Source organism: Ammospiza caudacuta, chromosome 1 (assembly GCF_027887145.1).
Source record: "Ammospiza caudacuta isolate bAmmCau1 chromosome 1, bAmmCau1.pri, whole genome shotgun sequence".
NCBI classification, from domain to species: Eukaryota; Metazoa; Chordata; class Aves; order Passeriformes; family Passerellidae; genus Ammospiza; species Ammospiza caudacuta.
The window spans coordinates 3,098,055-3,108,351 of NC_080593.1; the positions used below are offsets into that span (position 1 = coordinate 3,098,055).

At 45.8% G+C, this 10,297-nt stretch overlaps 1 protein-coding gene across 1 annotated transcript in view; it reads right to left on the reverse strand.

Moving 5' to 3' along the window:
- The window catches only part of NKTR (natural killer cell triggering receptor), a 42,932-nt gene extending 38,602 nt beyond the window's left edge, over window positions 1–4,330 (reverse strand). Inside the window, exons 1-2 of the mRNA XM_058802327.1 lie at window positions 4,251–4,330; window positions 3,899–3,978 (exon numbers count right to left, since the gene is read on the reverse strand). Of these exons, the coding sequence (XP_058658310.1) occupies window positions 3,899–3,956 (58 nt within the window). The 5' untranslated portion in view covers window positions 3,957–3,978; window positions 4,251–4,330. The remainder of the gene's footprint in view (window positions 1–3,898; window positions 3,979–4,250) is intronic.
- Window positions 4,331–10,297: the final 5,967 nt, after the last annotated feature.

A 10,297-nucleotide genomic window follows, 5' to 3' on the forward strand; every position in this document is an offset into this window, starting at 1 on the left:
AGGACAGGAGGAAAAAAAAAAAAGATAAATTATTCTATGAATAAGAATGAAACAAAGCAAAACTGAGAAATTTACCAAACTTCATGATGGATGAAACCAGTCAGGGGGTGGGAAAAAAACTTTGGATGGTCACAGGAGCTGCTGGAGCAGCAGACTGCATCTGTGACATCCTGGTGGGACATCTGTTCCAATTACCACAGTACCTGAATTCTGCAGCTTCACACACATTTTGCCTCACACAGTAAAGACAGAATTATTTAAACATGCATCTGCTGCCATCCCAAAATTCTTGGAATACTGTAAGCACTTAAATCCTGTGTGCACACTCAAAATCCACTGGTGGGGGGCCCAAAAGAAAGGAGCAGCACTATTTGAGCCAGCATCAAAAGAAATGCTTCTTCCTGATTTGTTTTCCATTTGCCCTTTAAAAATTATGAGCCACAACCTGCATTCATTACAAAAATGCTGAACAGGCAACTTCTTTAAAAGCAGACTAAATTTAGCTCTAAAAACCACCAAGCCAACAAAGTTTGCCCCACTGTAAGAGGCAAGTACAAGCTGGCACTGAGTTTCATTCCAAGGTTCTGTAGCTGTAGTGAAATAAGGACACAAAAGCTGTAACAAAGCTTCTGGAAACAGCCAAAGCAGAGCTGCACTCCTGCATTCTCCAAGGGATCTTGTGAGAGTAAAAGTGAGCTGACTTTGGATTGCTCCAGGTATCCTGGCACAGCCTGGGCAGGCACAGCCTGCAAGGGTATTGGAAAAAGGCTCCCAATATCACCAGTTGGATTGTGCCTGGGCCAGTCTGACCCTCGCTGCTGGGCCAAAGGCAGCAGCTGCGGTGTGTCACCCCAGAGATACCTTGGTGTGTCACCCCAGAGATACCTTGGTGTGTCACCCCAGAGATACCTTGGTGTGTCACCCCAGAGACTCCTTGGTGTGTCACCCCAGAGACACCTTGGTGTGTCACCCCAGAGACACCTTGGTGTGTCACCCCAGAGATACCTTGGTGTGTCACCCCAGAGACTCCTTGGTGTGTCACCCCAGAGACTCCTTGGTGTGTCACCCCAGAGACACCTTGGTGTGTCACCCCAGAGACACCTTGGCTTGCTGGTGGCTGCAGCTGGGCACTGAACAAGTCCAGGCTTGTTGGAACCCCGTTTACCTCAGGAGGAATGGCTTCAGGTGATGGTGAAGAGAAAAAGGAGAGGATTCTGCTGGAGGGTTTAATGTCCAGAGGTTTATTCCATGGTTACAGAGGTCTGAACGTGAGCAACTGCTCCAACAGAATCCCGGCCGCATGCTCTGATGACCTTTTTAAGCTCAGGGACAGGGGAGGGGAGGTCCAGGTGAGCACCAACCAGGTGACAGGGGCAGGGTCTCAGGGGAAGATGACACCCAGACAGGCCAATGACCCCTGGGCATTGGGGCATCCTTTGAACTTGACCAACCACACCACGCCTTGCTGGAATGATAAGCCTGATTGACAGGACTCACTCAGCATGGGGGCAAGGGGGAAGGGAGAGAGGTACAGGCACACCTGGGGGGATGACCTGGAAGGCCAAAATGGGACATTACAGCACACCACAACACGAGGGCAGAGCCAAGGCTTGGCAGCTGCGTGGGGGGAATGGCTCTGGACTGGCAGAGTGTAAAAAGGGAGAGTTTTGTGTTCTGCAGGCACAAAGATGCACACAGGGCTGCAAGGGGCACATCCCCTTCTCTCTGCATGCTGTGGGGATGTTGGCTCAGCTTTTCAGGGCACACAAGGTGGGGCAAGGCCTTTTTTCTTGGCTAGCAACAAAATGCAGGGCTGTTCTGCTGCCCACTCCTCCTGAAATGCAATAAGCTTTTTTATCAGCTTATTTACTAAAGTCAAAATAAGCAAAATGCTCGTTTGGATGAACATTTGAACTAATAAAAAGTGATGCATTTCACCACTCCTCCTGAAATGCAATAAGCCTTTTTATCAGTTTATTTACTGAAGTCAAAATAAGCAAAATGTTCATTTGGAAATCTGCTGGCAGTGTAAAAGTTAAAATGAATCCCTCACTAGTGCCAGCAGGAGAGCACATCTCTCAGAGTTAGTGCTTGGTGTCATCTGGAAGCTCTGATTTACCACTTGACTCAGCTTTTGAAGGTCATCTTAAAGCTAAGAGAGCAACATTTAAGCTTTTTAAATATATCCTTAAATCCTGAGCCAGAGTTGCATGGTGAATTGATAAACAGGCACCAGAATAAAGCAGCATGAGCAGACAGCACACAAGTCCCAGCACTAATTTTACAAACTGGCATTTTTCCTGCAAAAACCCAAGCCATGAGTCAGGTGGAACGAACACCAGCAGGGCTCCAAGTTTGATGTGCAGCTGGGAGATTCTTGTTATTTTCAAAAGCAAATAAATGCAGGCAGACACAAAGAGAGCCAAAGCCCTGGGTCTGCTCCAGGTGAGCCAAGCTCTGCAGCACCAGGAACAGCAAGGCTGCAGTTCCTCCCTGCCAGCTCCAAACCCAAATCCACTTTCACTGGGGATGAACAGCTCAAGGCTGAGGAGGGGACGAGGCAGGAGCAGAGATTATGAAATGGGAGCAGCAACCTGTGCAGGGAGAGCAGAGAGAACAGCACGGGGAGAGAGCCTTCACATGGAGCCAGAACAAAAAAAAAGCAAACAAACCCACACCAAACCTAAAAAGATTAACAGCAAATGAGATTGAGAAGGAATTGTCTTTGCCCTAAATCAATCCCATCAAGCTACCATTCCTAAGTGGAAACCCACCCAACCTGAAACAGCTTTAGTTGTCTCATTCCATAGTAAATTCCACCTGAAATTAAAGCAACAGATCACATAAAAACTCCATTTACATCCTCACTGGAAGTGTTCAGAAACCACAGTGCCAATCAAAATAACTCAGAGAGGAGTTCCAACAGCAACAGATTTGTAGATATGCCCTATCAGGTCTCTGAAGTTAGAACAGAGCCTCCCTTCTGAAACTGTGGTGGAAATAAAACACTGAAAGGGTTTCAGTTGCATCTGAATGAGGCTGAAATTCATGTCTGAGATATAAGCTCTTAATTCAAAGGTTTTCAGAGAAACATTGAAGCAGAAAATGAAAGTGAAAGCCTAATGAAGCCGTCACATACATTCATTTTTCTAGAGACAAGTGGTAGCAAGATAAAGCACGGAGTATGTGTGAGACAACTAATATGCATTGATAAATGCTCGTTCAAAGAGATGGGTGAGAAAATCTCCACTCCCATCTTAACAGAGAGGGGGAAAACACAAGAGGGAACCAAGCTGCTGTTCAGCATTAAAACTCAAGCCTACTGCTTCTGGGCATTACACTTGTATAGGGAAAATATAAGTTAAAAGATGGATTTATTTTAATTATTGGATTTTTTTTTTAACAGGCCAGCTGGTGAGGTGTTCTGTGCTTCTATGATTAAATGCTCGGTTCTTCCTTTACATTCAGAAGACGCATTTTGAGCAGGACAAGGAAAGATTTAGCCCAGATGACCTCCTAAGTTCCTTCCCAGTTCTAATTATTGCATCATTAAAAATACTTATAGGAGTAAATATCCAGTCTCTGCTCAGTCTGCCCTGATTTTCCACAGTTTACAGAAGTGGCATAACAAAGATATAATAGAAAATATATAACACATCACCAGACGTCTTTTTACCTTCAGAACAGCGTTTCTCAGCCCTGCCGAACCTTTATATTCACGCGTGCAAATAAAAATCGATCTCAAGGGGCAACGAGGAGCATCCAGCACCCCAGAAAACAGCCGAAGTTATTAAAAAGTAACTCAGAAATAACGCATCAATGGCCAAAGTCGCTGCTAGCGGCTTGGGCCCACGATGCAGGCAAGCCCGTGATTTAAAAGCCCCTTTAAAAGCCTTACCTGGCTCCCTGTTGATCTCTATCTCGAAGAAGCACTGGGGCCGGTCCTGCACCCCCATGGCCGCCCCTCGGCCTCGCCACCTGGACACAAAGCACAGAAGGAGCCCTCGCAGTCCCTCCCTCCCTCCGTCCGTCCGTCCGTCCCTCCCTCCTCACCCAGGGCTTCAATTACAGCGGGGCGGCTCCGCCTCAGCCCCGACCCCGGCGGCGGGGGAAACTCGCTCTGAGGGGAAGCGGTTCCTGCCGCGAACGCGCAGCCGGGCTCGGCGCCGTCAGCGCGGCCCATCCCCTCCTCCTCCCCCTCCCAGTCGCTTCCCAGCCCGCCCCATCGCTCCCTTCTCCCGGGGTTTTACCTGGCGGCTCCGGCGCTTTGTCCCCTCACGGCGCGGCCCCCTCAGCCCCCGCTGCCTCCCCGCCCCGCCGCCAGGCGGCGCCGCCGCCGCCCCCGGCCGCCATTACCCGCCCGGCCTCAATGGCCGCGCCAGGCCACGCCCCCCGCTCGCCCTGCCCGCCGCGCTTTCCCGCCCTCTGCGTGAGGGGCCGGGGGGCGGTGCCGTGAGGGGCCTCCCCCGTGCCGCGTTGGAAATGATGAATGTTTAATTAATAATAATAATAATAGTGTGAAAAATAAATCCAGCTCTTAATTCATGCTTTGCCGGGGTGGGTGGGAAAGGGAGTGGCGCCGTGAGGGGAAGAGGGCTTCGCTCCTTGCTAGACATGGCGTGAGCGAGCTTCTCCGCTGCCGCGTTTAAAACGATGAATGTTTAAAAAAAAAAAAATTAAAAATCCAACTCTTAACTCATGCTTTCCTCCTGTGGGAAGTGTAATTGCCTGTAAGTGAGTTTGAATCCTGGAAGTAGCGGCTCGATTCCCCCTGGTGTTTTCCCCTCTCTATACAAATGGGAGTGGGAATTTGCTTGCCCACCTCTTTGAACGCGGCTCGGGGAGCACAAAGGGGCTTTACAGAATACATAACGAGAATAAATAGCATCATAAATAAGCTTTGAAGAATAAATACAGTGAATAAATAACAGAATAAATAACCTTTACAGAATAAATAACCCCCCATGGTGGGGGTATCTCACTGCCCTGACCCCTCACTCTTATGGCCGTGCTCAGGGATCCCTCCCAGTTCCTTCACCTCTTCGATTTCACATTTAATTTCACAACTCTCCACAAAAGAAAAATATTTCTGCGAGTATAAATAAGCCCTCAGAAGATTATGGATGGAAAATGATTGCTGCAATGAATTCCTGATTCCCCCTCAGGATGAGAACGTGGCTGCTGCCAGCCTGGGGTCATCCTGCTTCTTGCTCAGCCTCAGTCTTAAAAACTAAAAAAAATTTAAACCAAATTTATTTTAATGATTGCAGCAGGCCATTGGTTATTTATTCTGCGTCGTGGATGTTGGACCATGCTGGAGTATAGAAGTGGCAACGAGAAATTGAAGTGTCAAACTGTTGAGGAAGGAGTGTTAAAACTGTAAATCCTCAGCTCAACACATCCTTCAGGCAAAATTACTTCACACCAAGGATATCCAGAAGCTTAAACTACTTTAGTTTATTAATTTAATTTATATAAATCCTCTTGTAACAGTACTTGTAGTAACTGCAGAAAGAAGTCCTTCCTTTCCAAGCAGGAAGGACATTTAGTCCTCAGCACTCAAAAAACAAATTATTTCCAATGTTTCCCAAAAGTTGTACAAACCAGAACTCTGCAGTAATTTTACCTGGCAGCAGTATCTGCAATTATGTCCTTGTCTGAGGAGAAATTCAGAGGTTTTATATGAAAAAAAAAAACCCTGCTGAGAATAAAGTAGCAATGCTGAAATCAGAGGATGTTTTAGCAGTTGGGAATGCAGCAAAGTGGGATTGGTTTAGATGTAATTTATCTATAGTTTACTGGTTGCTGTCACGATAGTGTATGAGGATCTCCTGAAGTTTTAACAGCCAGATTCTGTCATTCTTTATTAGGTCTAATAAGACATGATTGTGCAAGTGGTCCCTCAGGAATCCTGTCACTGGAGTTGTCACGCTGGTTTGCTGGTCCTTGGGGGGACACTTACAGGATAAGCTGTCAAAAAATGTGAAATAAAAAAAAAAAGGAGCAAATCTGGCCCTCAATTATTTGGCTGTGAAATGCTCTCATAAAGTAGAAGGGTGTTATTTGCCTCACTTTTCTGTGGTAGGTGAGAAACAAAGCTACTGAGGGGTTGAGTTGCAGGAGGTCTGCAGGAATTCCTTGCCAGAATTAAAATCTGAAAGCACATCTCCTTGATTTCCTTAATCTTCAAATAGATTCTTCATTCCCTTTCACCTGCAGTTTCTTGCTTTTCTGTCCTCATGAACGAACTAGCTAGAGGCAGGTGAGCAAATAAATAAGCAGAAAGTCTCAAAAAAGACATGGATATGTGCTGCTTGCTCATGATGAAAATAACAAAGATTGTGAGCAGTAAAAAAAATAAAAAACAAGCTGATTTCCAGCCCTGATTATTTTAATAAAAAAGCAAATCGAAAAGAAGTTCAGATCACTTGGGAGATAAGCTCCTAAGATCATGTCTAGGACAGAGCTGATAAATATGCAGCTTGGTGAAAGAGATACCCAAAAGAAGAGTTTCTGAAGATGATCTTTTGAAAGATGAAACACTGAGTTACAAATGAAGATTTTTTTTTCCCTTGTGTTCCTCTCTGGGAGCTGCTGCAGATGCTGCTCTGGTCACATCCTGTGTCCATTGAAAGCAGTGACAAAGTGCCCTTTGATGGCAGTGGCTCTGGGTGTAGGCTGTGTGAGGGGCATCACACTCAGCACACTTATGAATAATTGCTTTCTGTCATTCTCGTGTTTGATAAGCCATAAGTTGGTGACACACCCTCCTAAAATTTTCCTGATTATTTATTTTCCAGTCCAAGACACAACTTGAGAGCACACCAAGGATCCAACTTTACCCTATCTCAAATCAACTTTAGATATTTCTTGGTGGTACAATTCATGCCTAAGAATGCACATTGACAAATCTTGGCTGGAAGCTGCATTCTTGCCTGAGACAGAGCCCTCTTGGTCTGGGAGGTTGAAAAGTAGGAGGTTGCAAAGCTACAGGGCCTGCAGGCATTTTGGGGTAAAACTGCTTGAACTGGGGCACAGGGTTTAATTTCCAAACAGTCTTTGATTGCCTTAATAACTGTTAGTCTCCATGTGGCCATGAAAGCTTGGGCTAAGCAGCTTTTGTTTAGGTATTTGTAGAGGTTTTTCCTTATCTTTTTTTGCAAATTCCATGCGTGGAACCTAAGTCTGCAATGGGAAAAGAGTTTTTTTTCTGAGCAAGTTGTTGTAGAGGGCCTAGTGCCTGAAAAACCTCTGCTCTACTCCTTGGTGCTGAGTATTTTCCTACCTTTCTTCAGGCCTTGAAACCCACATTTCATCCAAGCTGCTGCAGGGATGAAATATGGGATTTTCTCTACTTCCACAACTTTTTGTCTATCCACATGCTTATTTGCTCCCCTGCCTGCATTAGTATGAATTCTCCCCAAATAATATTACAAAAATATGTCCATTTTGTTACCCAAGGAGGAGAAGGAATTTCCAACAAAGCTTTTCATTATCTGGGTCATTTGGGTTCGAGGGCTGGTGCTCAGAATTCTTTGGTGAGACAAATTCATGGCTGCTTGTTCAAAATCTCAGTCTTCACTGTTCCGTGCAGATTCTGCTCCAGGAGGGGGATGCAAAGTGTTGACACCAGGAAAAGAACTGACTCAAAGCTGTTCACGGGGGTCACTGAGGCTTTGAGCATTCAAAGATAAAAAAAGAGCTGGAAAATTGTACATTTAAATTTAAAAAACTTGTTACTGAAGCACAGACGAGCACCTGGAGTGTTCCCTTCAGTCAGTCACTCATGCAAAGCCATTTCTTTGGTATTTGTTACTAAAAGTAAATATTGCAGTCCAGAAGAACTGAAAAGGGGCTTTAATTATGCCAAGCCTCCGTGCTGAGCACACTTGAAACTAAAAATGAAAGGCAGTTTATCTGTTGAACAAACGGGAACAGCAAAAAGGGGCTTCATTAAAAAAAACCCAGGTCAGCATTTGAGTTTAGAGAGCTAAAGGGGAGGAAACAGCACATCTCAAGCAAAGCTTTTATCCCAGGGCTTTTTCTGGGAAGGAGCATTGATGTGGGGACACACTTGGCCAGGGTACAGGGGTATCTGTAACCTCAAACATCCAAACTCTGCCTCTGCTTCTCTTCACTCAGGCTTCCCTTTCCCCTGGGATTTCCTGTGAGCCCACTTAGTACCTGAGCCACTAACACACTTCCTGAAGGATTACTGAGCATCCCCCCATGCTGCCCTGAAGCTTTAGCAGTGTTTCCATCCCTGGCATGAGTAGGTGGCCCCATCTGCCATCCAGGCAGTAAACAGAATTTGTTAATGACTGCCCCAGCGTGACAGAAATATCAGCAACTCATTAATCCATTATGTGTGAATTGCTTAATGGGGCAGGGAATATTCCTGTGCTTGTGGCTTCTTCAGGCCTTGAAATCCACATTTCATCCCAGCTGCTGCAGGGTGATCCCTGCTTCCACAACCTTCCTCTCTATTTACATGCTTATTTTGCTTCTCTACCTGCATTAGTATGAGTTCTCTCTAAATAATTTTACAACAATATCTCAATTTTAAAAATATTCTACTGTGTAAGATAAAGAAGTTGATGATTTTACATCTCCTTAACTAATAAATGCCTGATGTGTGGGTCGGTGTCTTGAGAATATCTCAAGATCACACTTGGCTTGATCCCAACCCTAAAGTGATTAACTTATTTTTTTGCCATTTACTTCAAGGTGTTAAAATTCAGAATTATGAAAAAAACTCCCACCCTGATGTCTTGCTAGCACTCCAAACTATTCTTTATGCACAGGCAGAAGTGTATTACCACATATCAGACATGATTTACCCACTCAGTAGCACTCAAACTAGGTCAAAAACAAGAGGTTCGTTTCTGCAGTGTATAATTAACCAGTGAATTTGGGAGATTGTGGAGGTTAATGATGCCATGTCTGCTTCTGCATGTGGAGTCTTACATGGAAAGCCAGTAAATGGGACACGCTGCAGAACAGCAGCACGAGGGAGGTTTTACCCTTCTCAGTAAAATTAAACTGTTTGTGTTACTGTGTTCCTGCCATCTCCCATCTGTCTCCCTGTGCCTCTTGTCTCTCCTGTTAAATCCTGAGCTCTCGGAGTGGGTGACAAGGCAGAGCTTTTGGTAGGGACTGTGACAGCCTCTATCGGTCTGCTGTCGGGAAAAGGGATAAGGCAATTTTGCCTAAAAGCCTGCTCTTGTTCAGAAGTGACACCAAGGCAGAGATTAGAAATAAAAAATGGTACTGAGCAAGCAGAAACAGAAAATTCATGTGTGTCGCTGGAGGCAACCACACGAGCCTGTGAGAGGCTGTGATATCCCCAGGATCACTCCGATTTGAACTAATATTTAATTAATACCTTTTTGAGGGGAACATGGCACGATGATTCCTCTCCCCTAGATTTTTCCCTTTCTTTTTTCCCCTAAAGTTTAATTTACCTTTTTTTGCTTTTGCATTATTAAAGCCGTGTAAATCCAGCTCGATATTCTCACCCAGCACCATCTGAGAACACACTGTCATGCAGCTTGAAACGCCTGAATCTGAGTCAGCTCAGGTGCTTCAGAGCTTGTTAGCTTTAGCTCAGACAGCTTCTGCAGCTCGCAGGAGGGATTGTTAATTAGCTGAGATGCAAATATAGGCAGAGATTCGGGGCCCTGCCTGTGCTGGGGACCATCAAAGCAGCTCTGCAGAGCGGCAGGGATTCATCACTTGGCTGTGCTGAGCCAGAAATGACTTCACGTGGTGCTGGTGGGACACCTTGTCACTGCTGTCCCAAACTTCTGCTCCAGGGGTGTGACATGTGGCACAGAGGGGCTGGAGCTGGCTCCGAGCAGAACCAGCTGAGCTCTGCATCGCTCTGAGACCCAAACTGGCCCTGGAACAAGTGCAGCTCCATTTGTATGCACTGCTGCTCCTGAACCATTAAATCATATGGAAACCACGCTGACTCCACACAAAGCCGTGTCGGGGATGGATAAATCCATACAGCTGCCACTGCTTTAAAAATAAAGAATTCAAGGCACAGCTCGAAGGGAACTGGGTGAAATGTAGTGGCCCCTGTGAGCTGGGAGGTGAAACTGATTGATACAGTGCTTTGTTCTGGTGTTAAAGCAGTGAATCTGCAGCTGAGGCTCCAGAGCAGAGTGACAATAACAGCAAGAGCAGTGGCAGGAAGGAAAAGCTGAGCAGTTGGCAGAGCCATGGCTGCAGCGAGCTGGGGAATTCACAGAGGATCTGAGTAGGCAAAAGGGAACAGCTCCCTGCTCTTGAA